Genomic DNA, 20401 nt, shown 5'->3' with positions numbered 1-20401 from the left:
TAGGCTACAGTCCACGGGTCACACAGAGCTGGACACAACTGAGTGACTAGCACATAGCCGATTAACAAACAATGTTGTGATAGTTCCAGGTGAACAGCGAAGCTGTTCAGCCATACGTATGCATGTATCCATTCCCCGCCAAACCCCGCTCCCATCCAGGCTGCCACACAGCACTGAGCACAGTTTCATCCCATTCTGTCTTTGGCTGAGTGAAACTTTGCTTTTCTGTTTGGAGGGTTGAAGTCTTCTCACTGAATTGAGAGCTTCTAAAATCCACTATTTCATGCTTTCTGCTTAGAAAGTATTTGCTTCTCTTGTTAAGCCTTTGAGTCATAGGGACTGCTCGGGTGCAGCCTCCTTCATAGCCCACCATGTCAGGTCTGGACTGATTACACTTCGCTCACATTGTGAGCTCTTGTAGGCCCCTGTGTGTGGCCAGTTCTGGGTGAGAAAATTCTAACTTCTCTTTTTTTCTCTTCAAGCCTACGATGAAGCCTTTGCGGAATTCCAGAGATTGAAGTAAGTCCCCCCCTTTCCCAACGACGCCCCCACAGGACCCTTGTCTCTGACCCGTGCTCCTCCCCGGCTGAGTCAGCGGGACAGAGGGTCCTGAATTGGGGCAAATGCAAGCGGAGCAGCACTTCCCGCTGCTTTGCTGAGCGGCAGAAACAGAAATGCAGTCGGGGTTGGCTACTTGACAGTAACACTAAAACAAAACCCTTCTTTGTTTGCATGTTTGTTCGTTTCTCTCAACCACAGACAAGCTGCCATCGCCGAGAAAAGTAAGTAAACCCCTTTGAGTTTATTCCTAGTGTGGCTTCAAAATACAACTTTATTTTTCTATTATTACTGCAGACGGAGGAGAGTGAAAGCATTTTTTTTTCCTTTTCTTTCATTTCTATGTATATTTTTAAAACCTTAGGTGTTCCGCATGTGTTGTCCTTTAGTCTCTTGAGTAAGACTGTCTGGAAAAGAAGGTCTCAGGTTACACTGTAAGAATGGCTCCCAGCCTCAACATGAAAAATCTCTGGGCTGCAAATCACACAGTAGGTTGTTCATCGCTTGCAGCAGGCGGCCTATGTCAGAAAAGTGTATATATTGAGTTGGCCAAAACAATTCCTTTGGGATTTTTCCATAAGATGTAGTGGAAAAATCTGAACAAGCTTTTTGGCCATGCCAATATGTTAAGGAAAAGAAAAAATATTAATGAAACTTGTAGATTGATATGTAAATCACTATAGCTGGTCCCCCAACAAGTGGTCCCATTTTTCTGAAAGACCAAGTAAGGCTGAGTGACCCTGACCCAGCGGTCAAGCCTGTGTCTGCACAAGTGTGCTCTCTCCCGACCCCTCTCAACTGTGCTTCACACACAGAGGAGTCTATAGAATCCTGGGATCTACAGGATCTACAGGATCTACGGATAAACCATCGTGATGATTCAGGCTCTTTCTCAGGGTGGGAGCAGAATTTGAAAACCATTGAAGGTTGTGGTTGTAGAGTCAGTCCTGAACTCAGGGACGGGAACCAGGAGGAGGAGGAGTGAGACTGTCTGCTGACTGTCTATCCCCTCTCTTGAATTCTCCTGTGGACAAGAAGCCTGACCCTCCCTCTGCTCCATGAGCTCCTTCCTGAGGTCTCTGGACCACAGTATCTTAGAGCTGGAAGAGACCTGAGAGCCTGTCTAGATTCCTGTTCTTAAATAATTGCACAGAACACTTAATTCAAACAAAATCTTGCACGTGGACCCGATAACACAGGTGAGGGCCAAGCTATCTTCACGGAAGTCAGGATGAATCCCAGGTACACCAGGGAGCAGAGTAGACAAGCTTCATATCCATGGGTTTAATGCAAGCCCCACCCCCATAATGAGGAGACTGAGGTCCCCATACTGACATGACTCACCTAGTACCATCCAGGAAGTAGTACAGGGGGCCAGGCAGTGGGTTGGGGCCACAGGTGGTGTTACATGCAATGGAATCAACAGCAAAAGGCAGTCGAGACTCATTCAAAGCTTTAGCCTGACTTAGTGGAGAAGGGAATGTATAATAGAAATAAGGATGTAGAGTCACACATTTACTAAAGCAGGCTGAAAAGGAGAGAGTGGTGCCACTGCATTAGTGCCGAATGAATGACTGAAGGGCGTCCTTCCATGGGACTGAGGCTGTCATAGCTTCAGCACAAAGCTTGGCGGAGCGGGGGGTGGGGGTGCCAGCCCTGGATTTCAGCATCCCTCCTACTCCTGTCCCCTCAGTCATAGAAAGGGGCCCTGCAGAACATCTGAAGAACTCCCCAGAAATGAGAAAGGGACTCTCTTTAGGGAAGGCCTCAAGGAAAGCCCATGTCTTCTCCAGCCTCCAGACCTCCTGGCACACAGCCTCCACTTATGCAGCTTTTCTGAATCAGAGGGGAGCCCATGGAAGAGGCCACACTCTGCCCTGCCCCCTCTGACCAGCCGAGCTCACTGAGCTGCAGGAGGCCCAGGCTGAGAACAGCCACTGGGGTTACAGAGCCGATCGTGGTGTGATCTCAGGTCCAGATAGAGGCACCTGTGTGTGAAGGAGATGAACGTTCAGAAACTGCAGGGTCATTTGCTTATTTTGCACAGTGAAAGCAGGTATATAATGACTATAAGGAGAAGGAAACTAAGTAGGACCATGAGTTCCGCTGGGTGGCTCTGTGCGTGTGATGGCTGGTGCGTGTGGCTTCAGTGATTAACTAGAAATGCCTGTGCTTACAGATCGCGCCCGGGTGGTGGGTGGCCTCCCCGATGTGGTCACCATCCAAGAGGGCAAGGTAAGTTTGGGGCACTCCTGTCCCCACTTCTTCCACACTGGAAAGGTGTTCCCGTGCCCCACACTTGGTTCCCACCATCTTCATCATATGCTATGGCTGCTCATGCCTGACTTCAGTAGAGCCACAGACAAGGTTCAAAGTGTAGGCAGTTTTCCACTCATCTGAAGATGTTTTGTAGGCCAAGCATCAGGATGTTCATTTGTTTAATGTGGCATGTGCAGACCTCTTAGTCTCTTTCCAGAAGTGATGTCCCTTTAAAATCAGGAGAAGCAGAAAATGTTCAATCGTAACTATACAACAAACATAATTGAAGAAAGAAGCAACCCCTAACGCTAGTGGCAAGTGGGCTGACCTATGGGATTCCTCATCTTTGAAGGGAAATGTGCTGTGAATCTCTATAGGCTCCATCATAGCAGAAAACTGACTTATTTCCATTTGATTTTAAACTGATACTTGTTTGCTCCATAATAATCTCTCTGAAGAGCAGTGAATGTCATGTGTAACCTGGGTTCACTTTCTTCATCCCTGAAAAAAGTGAAAGTGAAAGTGTTAGTCACTCAGTCATGACTCTTTGTGACCCCATGGACTGTAGCCCGCCAGGCTCCTCTGTCCATGGAATTCTCCAGGAAAGAATACTGGAGTGGGTTACTGTTCCCTTTTTCAATGGTAATAGTTTCTCTTAGTGGCAGTAGTTTGACTCATATTTTTCTTCCTGAAATGCATTTGCAGAATAATTCAATAAGAAGTTCTAATTAATCATGGAAAGAAAATAAATTTCTTTTTATCCACCCAATTCTAAATGATACTCTTATGGAAAAGGCAACAAGGCCCTTCCAGATAGAAGGGTATTCTTTTCCATGTATATGGTGAGCCCTGCTCTTTTTCTTATAACTTCTGGACTTCAGTAAGAAAAAAATGCAAGAATGGAATTTAGGACTTCCCTGGTGGTCCAGTGGTTAAGAATCCATCTGCCATTACAGGGGACACAGGTTCAATCTCTGGTCCAGGAAGATCCCACATGCTGCAGGGCAACTAAATCCATGCACCACAGCTACTGAAGCCCGCACACTCTAGAGCCCATGCCCTGCAACAGGAGAAGCCACAACAATGAGAAGCCCATGCGCCACAGGTAGAGAGTAGCCTCTTCGTGCTGCAACTAGAGAAAGCCCACTCGCAGCAACGAAGACCCAGCACAGCCGGAATAATTTAAAAAATTATGTATACCTATGGCTGATTCCTGTTGGGGTTTGACAGAAAACAGCAAAATTCTGTAAAGCAATTATCCTTCAATAAAAATAAATTAATTAAAAAAAATTAATTTCTTCAGATGAAAAATTCTAAAAAAAAAAAGGAACTTAAAATGTGAAGTAAATTCATCATCTTTGGTCATCAGGGAAATACAAATTAAAACCATAGTGAAATATGACACAGCAGCAGAATTACTAAAATATAAAAGTGACAACAAAAAATGCTGGTGAAGCTGCAGAGAGACTGAATCACTCCTACACAACTGTTGGGTATATAGACTAAAATTATACAGCTACTCAGGAAAACAGTTTGGCAATCTCTTAAAGTAATGAAATATATATTTACCATACCATCCAGCAACTGTACTCCTGGGTATTTATCTCAGAGAGATTAAAATGTATGCTCACATAAAAACATGCACACAAATGTTCATAACAGCTTTATTCATAATAGCCCCAAACTGGAAACAGCCCAGGTGACCCCCGCAGGTATATGCATACCATGGCACCCTTCTGAGCAACAGAAAGAGACAAATTGTTCACACCTGCAGTAATTTGGATGAATCTGCAAGGAATTATGCTCAGTGGAAAAGGTACTCTGGAAATGTTACCTCCTGTATGATGCTATTTATATAATGCTGTGGAAGTTATAATAATTGAGAAACAGAAAACAGGTTAGTGGGTGCCAGGAGTTAGGAACTGGCTTGGAAGTGGGGAGGTGTGTGTGGTTATAAATGGACCACAGGAAGGATTGTGGTGGGAATGGAAATGTTCTATATCCTGACTGATGTGGTGGATACACAAACCTGGACAGGTGATAGAACCGAATAGATCTAAATGCACACAAGCACAAGAACGCAGGGGAAATCATTATATCAGCATCTGTCTCCTGGTTGTGCTTTTATGCTGTAGTTTTGTAAAATGTTACTACTGGGGAAAATTTGGTAAAGGAAATCTATTATTTGATAGATCTAAACATTGATCTTTTAAAGTAAGAGGCTTTCAGCACAGATGGTAATATAATAAAATATTAGGAAAGAGGAATACATTTTGGCAGAGCACCTTTGCAACTGCAGCAGCTTGAGTGGGTTTGGGGGGAGAGATAAAGTGAGCAAGACGGGACATGAAAATGAGTCACATTATTGAAGCAGCTGTGGGGCTTCTGCTGCTGGGCTTGTTGACACAAACGAAATGGAAAAGCGAGCAGGTGAGGAGATGTCTCTACTGAGACAGGGTCCAAAATGCCACCTTAGAGCAAAAGGCCTTGGTGTGTTTATGGGAACTGGAAGCAAATGCCTTCTTGGGGCTTTGATCATAAGTGTTCCCAAAGCCAGAAAACCAAGGCCCCAGAGAAACCTCCTCAAGTGTGATTTTGAAATGTAACTTGCACAGGTGCACACAGCCTGGCCCGGCAAGTTTAGGCTTGTCCTCCATCCGGTCACCCCCAGAAGGATGCCTCAAGGTGGGTGTTACATCTGATACATCTCCTCCCCTCTCCTAACACTTGTTTTGCAGGCGCTTAACCTCACGTGCATCGTGTGGGGCGACCCGACTCCAGAGGTGTCCTGGCTGAAGAATGAGAAGCTCCTGGCCTCGGACGAGCACTGCAACCTGAAGTTTGAGGCTGGCAAGACGGCCTACTTCACCATCAGTGGGGTCAGGACATCCGACTCGGGCAGGTACGGGCTGGTCGTGAAGAACAAGTATGGCTCGGAGATCAGCGACTTCACCGTCAGCGTGTTCATCCCAGAGGAGGAAGCCAGGAGCGTTGCAGAGGAGCCCCAGAAGGGCAACAAGAAGGCCAAGTGACCAGAGGGCGAGGGGGCCGAGGGGCCGAGGAGGGGAGAGCCTCGGCCAGCTGCCTTGGGTCACGTGTGTGCAGGTGGTTTGAGCTGAGCACCAGGAAGCCTCCAATTCCCTATTTTTGTGCCGGCTTTGGGGGGTGGCGGGGGGATTGTCAAATCTTTGTTCATGTAAGAAAGCACCAAATAGCAACATTTTACTCATTTTTCTTTATTCACAAATTGTATTAAGAAAATAACATTGGTAACATACATGTTAGGAAACAGTTTTAAGGCAGAGACCAGAATAGAGTCAGAGGGATGTAGACCGATGGTCAGAGGAAGAGCTGTGGAGCTGTGTGGACGTGGCTGGCCTGTGAGCAGTCGGCTCTCCCGGTTGTCAGTGATGTGTCAGCATCTCGTCCCAGTGAGACCAGCCGGTAGGCCGGCCGGTCTGTGTCGAGCGTTGTGACGGCAGCAGTGTGCGTTTGTGGGCGGCTGGTGATCTGGAACCTCCCGGTCCTAATAGATAGTTCCCACCCCTCTCTCCCCCATCAGCGCTTCTCTTGTTTCACCATTTTGGCTGCCTAGCTGGGTGGTCTCCACTGCACCTTTCTTGTCGCTTCTTGTAACATGTCTTCTGATTTAAATTCCTTTGGCTAAAACAGTGAGCTATTGGTATCTAGAGGATCCGTAGAAGAGACTATTCAAAGTTTAGCTTTAGGAAGTTAATATTCAACAATATTGACGTAATAAATTTAAAAATCTAGGCCTTAAACCCTTGAAGTTTGACTTTAAAACCTTATTTTTCCAATTTAAAATATTAGCCACTGAAATATTAATTTTAAGAGTGTTTTAATAACATAAGTTCCCTTTAACTTGTTAAATTGTGTGTGTGTTCAGTTGCTCAGTCATGTCCAACTCTTTGTGATCCCATGGACCATAGCCCACCAGGCTCCTCTGCCCATGGGATTTCCCAGGCAAGAATACTAGAGTGTTGCCATTTCCTCCGCCAGGGATCTTCCCAACCCAGGGATTGAACCTATGTCTCCTGTGTTGCCGCCGGATTCTAATTAATATATTTGCTTTTCATTTTAAGTAACACTATTGTCTGACTTAACTGACGAAAACTTTCCAAGAACTTAAATAATTTTACCCATTAAACTAAGCATATAAATATAGAAAATGTTGATTTCTCTCATATGTTCTCAAATTGTACATGAACTTAGTAAGACTTCAACATAAAATCACAATCAATTAAACAGTTTAGTTAGAATCGTAAGATAAGTTGTTACTAAGATAAATGATCAGAAACATTACCAGTATGTAAATATCAAATAGGAACAGACTTCATAATGCAAAAATACTAATTTTACCTACATGTAGCCCCTAGGGCCTGAACAAAAGGCGTGAACTCACACTGTTTGCCATGGGGAGCTGGACACCAAGACCTCATCACAGCTCTGGGACGCACAAAAGGTAGCTTAGTCAGAAAAACAGGGATAGTAAAAAAACAAACAAACAGGAACAGTAAAAAATATCACCAACTGACATGGAGAAGCTCTACAAAACTTACCATCTGCCTGGCAGTAGTTCTGGGGAGAAAAACAAAGTGAATGGGTTCCTGAAGCCAGCGCTGTATGCTCGTGGGGTCCAGATTTACCGCAATACCACATGGTGTAGGAACCCAAGCCAAGAGTTCCCATGAAAATGGCCAATGTCTGGGCCCCAGAAAAGCAAATGTAAATGACGCTATAAGGAACTTCTGTGTCTGCCCACAAAGGATTGCTGTCATGGAAATCATTCTCCCACCATAAACCACTAGAAAATCTGACACAATATATGCGGGACAAAAAACTGGGGCGTTGGCTAGCGGACTTGCAGGGGTGTGATGCCCCAGAGAAGGAAAACAGTAATGAGAGACTGGTGAGGGTTCAGACTTGTTGTATGGACAGTGGATGGTGTTCAGGCTGCAGTCCAGCCAGGAGGACCCAAAGAGAATGTCAGACTCACTGAGTTGAGGAGATGGAGACTGAAGTTCAAGGAGGCTGAGGTGGCTGGGATTCATGGGAAGGGGCATTGGAGGAAGAGAGTCTAACAGAGAGGAGCATGGACTGCAGCAGATGGGTCTTTGAGTGCTGCTCTGAGGGTTCTGGGGAGAGCTCAGGAGGTGGGGGGACCAGCAGTCATAGGAGCCCATGCAGACTGCGAAAAGTTCTCCTTCCCACCAGCCGGAAGGGAAAGACTTTATAATACATGGGGCATGGATAGAGGCCTCAGAAGTTTCTCACCTTATTGTGTGTGTATGTGTGTGTGCGCGTGTGTGTGTGCATGCGCGCTCAAAGTCATCACCGACTGTTTGCGACTCTATAGAGTGTAGCCCGCCAGCCTCCTCTGTCCATGGGATTTCCCAGACAACAATACTGGAGTGGGTTGCCATTTCCTCCTCCAGGGGATCTTCCTGAGCCAGGGATTGAACCTGCGTCTTCTGCCTTGGCAGGTAGATTTTTTTACTGCTGAACCACCGGGGAAGCCCTTCTCACCTTAGTAGTGGGGCTAAATTAACTTTAAACTAAAAGCTGCTCTAAACCCACCCTAACAAAGCTTGAAAGTAAGCCTCGAGAGGATCAAATATCTATGGTGACCTAATGCTGTGTCAGGACAAAGTGCAACACACTCTAAATGAATGAATTACCAACAGTGTGAAATTCATAACAGTTGGAATCCAATCAAAGAGGGCAAAGAAGAAAATATGACTAAGAACCAAGAGAAAAGTACATTAAAGATAAATAAGTCCTGGAGATGTAAGGTACAGCATGGTGACTGTAGTTAATAATTGTTGTTTAGACACCAAGTCATGTCCAACTCTTTGTGACCCAATGGACTGTAGCCTGCAAGGCTCCTCTGTCCATGGGATTTTACAGGCAAGAATACTGGAGTGGGTTGCCATTTTCTTCCTGACCCAGAGATCAAACCCTCACCTCCTGCTTGGCAGGTGGTTCTTTACCACTCAGCCACTGGGGAAGCTCGTAGTTAATAATACCATATTACTTGCTTGCAAGTTCCTAAGAGAGTAGATGGTAAAAGACTTCATCATAAGAAAAGAAATTTGTAACTGTGTGAGGTGATAGAGGTTAACTAAACTTATGATGGTTTTATCATTTTACAATGTATACATATGTCAAACCATGTTGCATACCTAAAACTAATACAGTGTTATATGTCCATTATATCTCAGTAAAACTGGGAAAATACTTTATACACAAATATTATGGAAGTATCAAGAATAATTCATTATTAAGTTAATACTATTTGATCAGATAATGAAAATTCAGAATAATTTTTAGTCCTTTTAAGCACAATGTAATCCCAACAGGAAATGTAATCATAATTTTAATGAAAGATATTTAAGTAGCTTTTGAAATATGATGAGCTATGTGTATATATGTGTTATTTGTTGGTAACTTACAGGCATGTAACTTGAAATGGCATTGCTATAGTTTATGATCATTAATCTAAGTTAGCAGATGTCTACAATCTAATAACATGATACACGAGGGAGAAAAGGAAATTAACAAAAACAAAGCCAGAAATGACAGAGATGATAGAATTAGCAGACATGGACCTTAAAACATCTGTATAACGGTATTTTCAAGAAGTTAGAGGAAAGATTGAATATGTTAAGTAGAGACATGGAAGAATACCGAGGCATATCATAATGGATTTGCTGAAAAGCATTGGTAAAGAGAAAACTCTTACAAGCAGCCAGAGGGAAAAAGACAAGTTACATAAGAGGAACAAAAATGAGAACAACACAAGACTCTCAGGAGAAGCCATAGAAGCCAAAGGACTGTGGAGCAGGACCTTCCGTGTGCCAGTGAAAAGCAAAAACCCCCAACCTAGTCTTCTCTACCTACTGAAAATATTATTCAAAACTTAAGGCAAAATAAAGACTTTATCCTCCAAACTAAAGCTGAGATACCCACTGGCAGGAGATTTTCGCTACAAGAAATGTTCAAGGAAGTTCTTCAGTCAGAAGGTAAATGGCATCAGATAGAAATTCAGATCAACAAAGAATGAAAGGTAGCAGAAATGGGCAAATGTGAAGTATATTCTCCTTATTTTTAATTTCCTCTTGCTCCTAATGCACCTGGCCTGGTACCCAGCATGTGTGCTCCATCCCTGCAGACCTGGGCATCCCTAGGGTTGCCAGGCTTCAGCATCAGTCTCATCAGAGGCTCTGCTTGGGGACAGGTGCAGGCCCACCAGGATAACGTGCCATCCCTTCATCCCTCTAGTCACAGGAAGTCCAGCCCTACTCAGGGCGGGACCACTCAGGAGGCTCTTGTAGGGTCTGCATGAGAGCCGTGGCCGACAAGGATGCACTTCCCAGAAAGACTTTTCAGAGGTAAATGGGCAGAGCTTGGGGGAAATTGCTCAGGAGGACACACCTTCCTACCTTCAGCCTTGAGCACCTGGGTGGATGGTGTGTATGCTGAAAAGGGAACAGCCCGAAGACAGAAGGAGTGATGTGTTTGGGGGGTGGGGAGAAGGGGGGTTGCATTATGGCAAACCTGTGAGTTTACTAAAAGCTCAGGTCGGGTAAGAAAGTATTGCTTTTAGAAAATATCAGCTGCAGAAAGACTTGACTGCAAGAGGAGGAAGTGGTATGAGAAGGATGACCCAGAAACAACAGAGGATGATGTTTAAACAATTATTGGGGTTGAATTCTTACAACCCATAGAAGAGGAAGTGGGAGTTAAAGTACTGGGAACACTGAATCCTTGTACTGATGTTAAGAAACAAAAGCTTTCCCATCTTTGTGGTGCATCAGTAAATCTACATTAGGAAAGCAAATCTACAGTAGAAGAGTTAAGCTCCAGTTCTCTCAGGCATAGAATCAGGAATTTTCTTTACTGTTTTGGCATTAGGGGAACAGTTCCAGGTACTATGTAGCATTTCTGTTACAAACTAACATTGCGTTGTTCTTAGCTCAAACTGTATGTTCTCATTACTTCCAAGTATCCACTACTATGGAGTCAAAAGAAAAGATTTATGGATTAATAGGACCACTGGCACCATCTCAAAGTGTTTATTATGTTCTACTCTGTGGCCCTGCTCTATTACCCACTTTAAGACGTTTAGATAAAATCCACAGATTTTATGGAAGATTACATGCTTGAAACACAAGGACTGTTACATCATGTCTTCCGATGTTTGCCTTTCTGCCTCTGGCTGAGGGCTTTTGAGATGAAATTATGTAAGGAAAGTCTTAGGTGATTTAATATGCTTCTAAAGTATCCACTGATATATATGTATATTAAAACCTAAAAAACCTTACACGAAAGTTTCCAAAATGACCCAGCTCATAGCTATGAAGATCTAAGTGACTTTTTCACATTATTTCTTTACATATTTTGTTGTAGTCTAGTATCAAGTAGGGATAATAACACAGTACTTATCACAAAGATCACACACATGCTGGGGGCACCCAGAGACTGTCCACACCCCTGGCTGTCCCATTTAAGGGCGCATTTCTTCATGCTGGAAAAGGCAGAGAGCAACACGTAACCAAGCTGCCTCTAAAACACTTGGTTTTGTATTTGTTTTAACTTAAGCCAAGAAAGAAGGATATTTATTGGTTCACATAACTGAAAGGTCCAGGGGATATTCAAACTTCAGGCACGGTGGGATCCAGGGACACAAACATTCTATAAGAAACTCAAGTCTCTCCATTGTTTGTCTTCGCTTTCCTCTGTACTGCCTTCGTTCTCTGGCTCATTTTGGTGAGGTGGGCCTTCTTGGTTTAAGCGTTTCATCCTATAGCGCTAAGCAACCTCAGTAAAGAGTTTCTGAGCTTCTCTGCCATAGTTCACTAAAACTCTTAAGGTTTAGTAACACCGGATCAACTTGAAAAAAAAAGCCAAACCAAACACTTTGGCAACAAAATACACCTGCTTTGAATAAATCATGAAGGTAACTTTCCCCTCCCCTGGTCTCAAGTTCCCATGGTTTCCCCTTCCCTCTCCAAACCTATTTTAAAAAGAACAGAGGGCATAACCTATAGGATCGGAACTTCAGCCTTAAATAGGGTCACTGATGCCCATGACATCACAGGAAAGCCACCTTCTCTACCTGCCTGGACCTGGTTCTGAGCTGGGTGAGGAGGTGGACCCACTGAGACTATGTCACTGGGACAGGTCAGAGGAAAGAGCTTCCTTTCAGAGACCAGGAGTCCCATCCCACAACCCCAGTGTTTTCTTTCTTTTTTTTTTTTTCTTTTAGTTTGTTGCCCTGGTGTTTTCTTATGTAGATTCTGTTTCTTTCTTTTTAAATTTATTTATCTTTAATAGAAGGATAATTGCTTTATAATATTGCGTTGGTTTCTGCCATACATCAACACGAATCAGCCATAGCTATACATATGTCCCCTCCCTCTTGAGCCTCCCTCCTTCCCCTTCCCTCCCCTCTATGTTGCTGCAGAGCCCTGGTTTTAGCATGGAAGCATATACACTACCCTATGGAAAACTGATAGCCAATGAAAATTTGCTGTAGATTCTATTCTGATGGTTCCCTGGTTGATCTCAGTTGTCCAAATCCAACTCCCCAGGAGCTGCCCACAGAAGCTTCTGCAAGCAGGCCTCCAGTCCAGGTGCGGCGTGTACACCAACAGCCCCCTCCCCTCCTCTCCACTCGTACAGCTTCCTGGTCCCCTGCTGCAGCCAGACCTCAGGACCCCACCCTGCTCTCAGGCTGCTGTCAGCATAGGCCCTGTGCAGTCTCCATTCCCCAGGACATCAAATGAAAAGTGCCCTTCGTCACACACCCTAAACCAGGAGCCACATTGCCAAGACTTTTTTTAAATTTCATTGATCAGAAAACTATGCGGAGGAAGGACAGATCAATTCATTGCTGGGACAGTCTCAGGAGGAAGTTTCAGCCGTACAGGTGTAAAGATAAAGAATGATGAAAATTGGAAAAAAAAAAATTGTCTCAAAACTGGAAGAGAAGGCGATCACCTTCTTATAGTAATGAAAATGCAAGACATCACCTTTTCTGCTCATTCATTCATCAGACATGTATCGACTTAGCAGGGGTCTGGGTCAGGACCTGCTCTCCAACAAGCCAGACTGACTCTCAAACTCTGAAACCCCTCCCTTCTTGCCAGATTCATGTCAGTGTAAATGGAAAATCACAGGCAGCTTTGACCTCTGTATGGGCACTCCCGGAAGTCACGGGATGGGGGTGGCGGTGTGAATGGGGGTGTGGAGGGGTGGGTAAGAACTGATTTTTTTCCGTCTCAGTGGATGGAGGGTAAAGCAAGATGGGAGCTGTGTGGGTGGCAGGGAGGGGAGGGGAGAAAGGGCAGGAAGAAGGGAATTCTTGCTAGTTTCTATGCATAACTTCATATCTATAAAGAATTGGACTATTTTGTGTAAACATTTTCCATTGGGCTTTTTCTTAATTTTACATCTCCTCAGGCTTTTAACATTACTTTTTTTTCATATCTAGGCCGCATTATGGTTGTTAACATTTCCCAAAAAATTGCTGTGCTCTCCTAATGCTGTATTAAAGGAGGTCATTGCCTTAAAATATGAGGCATCAAAGAAAGATAAAAGCTGTAAGTAAAAATATAATGATAAACCACCTAGTTTGAGTAATAGAAAATTTTTATTTGTGCTTTAAGATAGCCTCATGCTAAAGTCACTCTCAGAGAAGGCAATGGCATCCTACTCCAGTACTCTTGCCTGGAAAATCCCATGGACGGAGGAGCCTGGTGGGCTGCAGTCCATGGGGTCGCACAGAGTCGGACACGACTGAAGCGATTTAGCAGCAGCAGCAGCGAAGTCACTTTATCTTTTAAAATAGAGAACTTGGATGTCCCCAGTTCTGCTAGATTCTGAGTCAATGACATTTGAACAATGTTTATGAAGTGGGAGCAGATTGATCACCAGCAGAGCCTAGAGGCAGAGCCACTCTAAGTCAAAACCCCTCAAAAAGGGAAAAGTTTGTCACCATAAGGCTAAAGTAAGTGTTCAGTGCTCTGTTGACAGATAATTTAAAACCAAATAAATCAAGACATTAGGAGAAGTGGAAAAAAAAAAAAAATGAACACATTACTTGAAATGCTTATTGCGTGGTCAGTTGCTCAGTCACATCTGACTCTGTGATCTCATGGACTGTAGCCCACCAGGCTCCTCTGTCCATGGGATTTCCCAGGCAAGAATATTGGAGTGAACTGCCATCTCCGTCTCTGGGGAATCTTCCCGACCCAGGGATGGAACCCACGTCTCCTGTGTCTCCTGCCTTGGCAGGTGGATTCTTTACCACTGAGCCACCTGGGAAGCCTGCTTATTACAGCAGTACATTATAGTGATATACTGCTGCTGCTGCTAAGTCACTTCAGTCGTGTCCGACTCTGTGCGACCCCATAGACGGCAGCCCACTAGGTTCCCTAGTCCCTGGGATTCTCCAGGCAAGAACACTGGAGTGGGTTGCCATTTCCTTCTCCAATGCGTGAAAGTGAAAAGTGAAAGTGAAGTTGCTCAGTCGTGTCCGACTCTTTGATATAGTTGTATCTTATTGTATTATTTGTATATTACATATTATTTAGAGATAGAGTTGTATATTTTTATTGTATTATACTTAAACACCATCAAGTTATACCCAGGATAAAAATTAGGAGACTTGAACTGTCAGAAAATTGCATAAAGATATTAAAATAGTAAGACATTTAGAACCGCCCTCATTTCTATGGCAGTCACAGCTACGGAAATGCAATGCATTCCTTGTCAACACAGGAAGTTTGTTACAAAGACATCATTCAAAACAAAAGTCAAACTCTGGAAACTCCTTTTAAAACGAAATGGAAAAAAAAAAAGTGTTTACATCTCCAGACTTTAAAGTATTTTATGCGCAAATTAGGCAAGTCACTCCCCCCAAAAATAATAATAATCCAATTCATTTCTTCTGTGGGCCACTTGATGAGCCCTTGAGAATTCCACATCACAGCAGCTTGATCTCGCTTACAAAAGGTACACCTCAGCCTGTGCAAAGGTACGTGTGAATTTAATGCCTTTTCCATGCAGGCTTTCAAAACGCTCACCTTGAATAGGTGGCAAAAGTTCTGCTAGGTAGGTAAGGTCTTAAGATGAGTCGATTATTGACTGGAGGTTTGGGGAGAACGTCTCAATACTTGACTTCATGTGTGAAACAGAAGTCAGTCAAGCTGTCATTGTTATTACTCATCTATTCCTTCAACAAGTATTCATTCAGCAATGACTGTGAGGATACAAAGCTGAACCAGATGGAGATTCACCCTCAGGGTGCTCACTTCTAACTGATGCAATGCTGGGAATGTGAAGAGCCACCATACAAGCCACAAATCCACGAGAAAAGCACATGTAACACTCTGGTATTATCCAAGTTCCAAGGAGTGATACAAGACTTGCTGAAGAGTGAGGTGAGTGTAAGGGAGATGGTGAGAACCAGCAATCAGAAAAGACTTTGTAGAAGTAGAAGCGTCTTGTCTGAGTTTTGATGAGTGGGTGGGTTTGAGCCATTTTGAGGTGGATTAGAAGTCACTCAGCACGGTGAAGATATCCCAGATGCAGAGAAGACTGCACAGAAGTGAGCTGGAATACACGATCCCAGAGAAAGAAGGTGTCCAGCAGAATTCATCCTGCCCTTCCTACAGGCTGACTTGTATCCCCTAACATTTATTTGTTGAAATCTGAAGCCCCAGGACCTCAGAATGTAAGTGCATTTGGAGAGAGGGCCTTTAAAGAGGCAATTAAATTAAAATGAGGTGATTAGGGTGAGTCTTCATCCAATATACCTGGTGTTCTTTCAAGAAGAGATTAGGACACAGACAGGTACAGAGGGAAGACCATCTAAAGCACATGAAGGGGCCTTCCCTGGTGGTCCAGTGGCTAAGACTCCCAGTGTAAGAGGTCTCGGCTTGATCCCTGGTCAGGGAACTAGAACCCACATGCTGCAAGTTAAGATTCCGCATCCCACAATGAAGATCTTGAGAGTCCCTTGGACAGTAAGGAGATCAAACCAGTCAATCCTAAAGGAATGCAACCCTAATATTCATTGGAAGGACTGATGGTGAAGCTGAAGCTCTAATAATTCGGCCACCTGATACGAAGAGCCAACTCCTTGGGAAAGACCCTGATGCTGGGAAAGATTGAAGGCAGAAGGAGAAGAGAGGGACAGAGGATGACATGGTTGGATGGCATCGTTGACTCAGTGGACATGAGTTTGAGCAAGCTCTGGGAGACAGTGAAGGACAGGGAAGCCTAGCATGCCGCAGTCCATGGGGTCACAAAGAGTCGGACACACCTGAGCAACTGAACCACAGCAATAAGCATGTAAGGAAAATCCTGTTACTGGACTTCTCCAGATGACCAAACTGAAGCACCAGGAGAGATTTTTGCCCAAGGCCACATAACTAGTAAGTGATTGAGCTGGGTTTGAGTGTAGGCATTTAGGCTTCAAAATCTGTGTTTTCAGTTGTTAACTACATTCAGCTGCCTCTTAGGTTAAACGTGTATGGAGATATTTTCACTGTCTTCAAGGTATGCCAGACGCCTTACCTTTCCCTCAACACTGCTGGGGCACAGGTGGGCGAGGGCTGGCACCTTGGCATTCCAGTAGGTTGACCTGCTGCAGGAAGACAACCTCCCTCATACCACGCCCCAGACATACCACCCCCCAGACACACCACCCCCCAGACACACCACCCCCCAGACACACTACCCTCCAGACACACCACACTCCAGACACACACACTCCAGACGCACAGAAATATGTTTAGTAAATTTAAAGCATGGAAGGAGTCAGAGCAATCTCTGGAATGTATAATCCTTGAAGACAGAGACTTTATGCTCTTCATTCCCGATTCTCTAGGATTTAGAATGGTACTTGACACACACGATAAATATCTGTTGAGTGAAAAAAATTGCAGGAGCTGGAAATGAACAGAAAACTCAAAGCCAAAGTAGTGTGCAAGAGTGAAACTGAATGGGTAAAGGAGGTACTGGAACTTGACACAAGCTTTCAGAGTTGGGAGGCAGGGTTTTGATGTTTGTACATCAGATGTTCATAGATCAAACACATGATGTTCACTCATATCAAACGGTGAAGCCACTAACCTTTGTAAGAAGGACTCCCTGTATAAGGCCAACTAGTCATCCCAGCTGTGAAACAGAGACTAGAACACTCCAGCTGGGCAACCAGTCTGGAGAAGCCACAGGAGACTGACCTGTTCTTGCTGTAATTTGTCCACAAAACCCAAGGAAGGTGGACTCTTATAGAAAACAATACCCACCTCGTGACTTCCTCTGTAGTCCAGTCACTAAGATCACACTCCCAGTGCAGGGGACCGGGTTTGATCCCTGGTCAGGAAGCTAGACTGCACATGCCACAGCTAAGAGTTAGCAAGCCACAGCTAAAGATCCTGCCTACCACAAACTGAAAAAACGTCCTGAATCCCAAAACGGAGATGAAAACCCTGTGTGCTGCAACTAAGACACTGCGCGGCCAAATAAATAAATAATTTTAAAAACCAAAAACAATATCCACCACAGAGGAGCTCAAGGGTGAAAATTACAAACCACTCAGGAAATAAGGACCCCAGGGAAGAATCACAAAAGAGGTAATTTGCATCTAAGAACTAGAAGCAATAGAAAAATGTGAAAGAATTTTTAAACTAGTTATGTTTGAAATATTGAAAGAGGTAAAGGAAGAAATATTAATACAGTCTATAAAGCAGGAACAGGATATGATAGAAAAAAGAACAAATGAATTTGGTAAAGGATATATAGAAATCCTATGCATGGTAATTGGGATTCCTAGTGGCTCAGACGGTAAAGCATCTGCTCCCATATGGGAGACCTGGGTTTGACCCCTGCATTGGGAAGATCCCCTGGAGAAGAGAATAGCAACCCATTCCAGTATTCTTGCCTGAGGAATTCCATGGACAGAGGAGCCTGGTGGGCTACAGTCCATGGGGTCACAAAGAGTCGAACATGACTGAGCAACACACACGCACACACATATGATAATTGCTGCTGCTGCTAAGTCACTTCAGTCGTGTCCGACTCTGTGCGACCCCATAGACAGCAGCCCTCCAGGCTCCCCCGTCCCTGGGATTCTCCAGGCAATAACACTGGAGTGGGTTGCCATTGCCTTCTCCAATGCATGAAAGTGAAAAGTGAAAGTGAAGTTGCTCAGTCGTGTCTGACCCTCAGCGACCCCATGGACTGCAGCCTTCCAGGCTCCTCCATCCATGGGATTTTCCAGGCAAGAGTACTGGAGTGGGGTGCCATTGCCTTCTCCGATGATAATTACTAATTGAAATTAAAAAAAAAAAAAAGCCTCAATAGACACTTTAATCAGTTGCCTAAAAAGAGAATTAATGAAGTGGAAAATAGATTGGAAGAAATACTTCATAATTCAGACTAGAAATATAAAGAAAACCTTGAAAATCACTTAACAGACCCAGAGACTTAAATGAGAAATACCAAATAAGTCAAACTGGAGTTCCAGACAAGAGAGTAAAAAGAGCAGAAAATATCATTATGGAAAAAAAGGATGAAAGTATTTTCCATAACTAAAGATATGTGATGAAGTTCCCTGTATCATGAGCAAAATAAGTAAAAAATAAATCCACATGTAGATCCCTCAGAATAAAACGCAGAATATCAAAGACAAAAGGAAAAATATTAGGGCTACGTCCGTGAGTGATACCAGGCTGTTGAGAAAACCCCAGTAGAGGAGAGAGCAGGTAAGTGGCCAGTCTATGCCTCATTCTTGTCTGCTCTTTACAAATTTTCATTCCAACGGGCAAAGAGGACCCTGTTTTGGCAGGGGAATCAGAACTCCACCTGTCAGCAGTGGGAGGTGGATAGATTGAGAAGAAGACAGTTCTATTAACATTTTATTACAAACTCAGAAGCTCTCAAAAATAGCATTTGAAAGGATTGACTCTGAATACTGTTAGTATATTATTTGCGATTCAATTCACATTGAATTTTAATCCTATCAGTTTTTGATAGATGCTCAAGAATAGTCTTTATCAAAGGTAATTAAAGCATGAATCAATCACTGAACAAGTTTCACTGAGCAGCATCACTTTTGTTTATTCAAAAACATGTTATTGATTATCTACTAAAAGTAAGATACTTTGTTAGACATTTTAGAGTTAAGAATTATGAAAGACAGAAAAGAAAAAAAAATTGAGCCATAAAGACATACAACAAGGACAATGAATAATGGGTTTGAACCAGTTGAGTTAACATGATCCATGCAGAGTTCAGCAAGCCCAGTAGCCCTGGGGCAGGTTGGCACTTAACATGTGTGAATAACAGGAAGTAGGTCAGTGTGCCTGGAACATAGTAACTGAGGAGAAGGGCGGTATAAGGTCAGCCAGGAAACAGGGATCAGATCACAAGGAGCTGTGTAGAGTGGGATAAGGAGATTGGGCTTTATTCTAAACCCAATGTGAACCCACTGGAAGATTTGAAGCAAAAACAGAGCTAATTAATTTTTTTAAAAAACGATCACTGTGGGTACTTAGTGGAGAATGGATTGAGGAGGGACAAAAAATGAAAGAAGAGAAAGGAGTTAAACTGTTCTCCTACCAACTCAAAGAGAGAATTGATGACTAGAGTTAGCAGCAGAAATGGAGAGAGGCAGGCAGATCTGAGACATAATTCACGCACAAAGTTTTGTTGATGCAATGGATGTAGTGAATGAAGGAAACAGAAAAATCAAGGATAAGGTCAAGACTGTTGCCTGGGCACTGGAAGGGTGGTAGTATGACTTCTTGAAATAGGAAAAAATGTGGAAAACAGGGAAACCAAGCATCCCATAGCAGGTATGTTAATTTTGAGATACCTATTAGACCCTCATGAATCTGAGCAAACTCCAGGAGATAGACAGCAAAGGACAGGGAAGCCTGGCGTGCTGCAGTCCATGGGGTCGCAAAGAGTCGGACACAACTTAGCAAGCGAATCACAGATTGATATGCCAGGTAAGAAGACAGGCAAAGTCTGTGGTTCAGGAGACAGGTCCTAGGAGAGAAGGATGTGTAGAGTCGTTGGACTATAGGTGCTACCAGTAGCCATGGGCTTCCAAGAGAGAACCATCTGTGCAAAGAAGGAAGAGAGGAAGAGAGAATCCTGGAACGCAGTCGCATTTAAGTTCCAGGAGAGGAGGAGGAGCCAGCAAAGGCAACCAGGAAGGAGCGACTTGGGAGGTAGGAGCGGGACCAGGGAGCCTCAGAGAGGCAGAAGGAAAGAGTGATCATCTGTATCAGGTGTGCAGAAAGTTGCCATGAGCTTAGCTTTAGCAACAGAAGCCTTGGAGTCAGCTAGAGAGGGAAGGGAAGTGAAAAAGTGGAAACACAGAGTACAGATAATTATGTCAAGTAGAAAGCAATGGCACCTCACTCCAGTACTCTTGCCTGGAAAATTCCATGGACTGAGGAGCCTGGAAGGCTGCAGTCCGTGGGGTCGCTAAGAGTCAGACACGACTGAGCCACTTCACTTTCACTTTTCACTTTCATGCATT

General features: G+C 43.9%; 1 protein-coding gene across 3 annotated transcripts in view; it reads left to right on the top strand.

Moving 5' to 3' along the window:
- The window catches only part of MYOM1 (myomesin 1), a 123163-nt gene extending 116156 nt beyond the window's left edge, over positions 1-7007 (top strand). For all 3 annotated transcript variants that reach the window (XM_005224247.5, XM_005224246.5, NM_001191466.2), the window contains 4 exon segments: positions 483-519; positions 760-782; positions 2738-2793; positions 5556-7007. In XM_005224247.5, the coding sequence (XP_005224304.2) occupies positions 483-519; positions 760-782; positions 2738-2793; positions 5556-5849 (410 nt within the window). In that variant the 3' untranslated portion in view covers positions 5850-7007.
- Positions 7008-20401: the final 13394 nt, after the last annotated feature.

The sequence above is a fragment of the Bos taurus genome, chromosome 24 (assembly GCF_002263795.3).
Source record: "Bos taurus isolate L1 Dominette 01449 registration number 42190680 breed Hereford chromosome 24, ARS-UCD2.0, whole genome shotgun sequence".
In the NCBI taxonomy this organism is placed as follows: domain Eukaryota; kingdom Metazoa; phylum Chordata; class Mammalia; order Artiodactyla; family Bovidae; genus Bos; species Bos taurus.
This window is presented reverse-complemented; position numbering and strand designations above follow the sequence as displayed.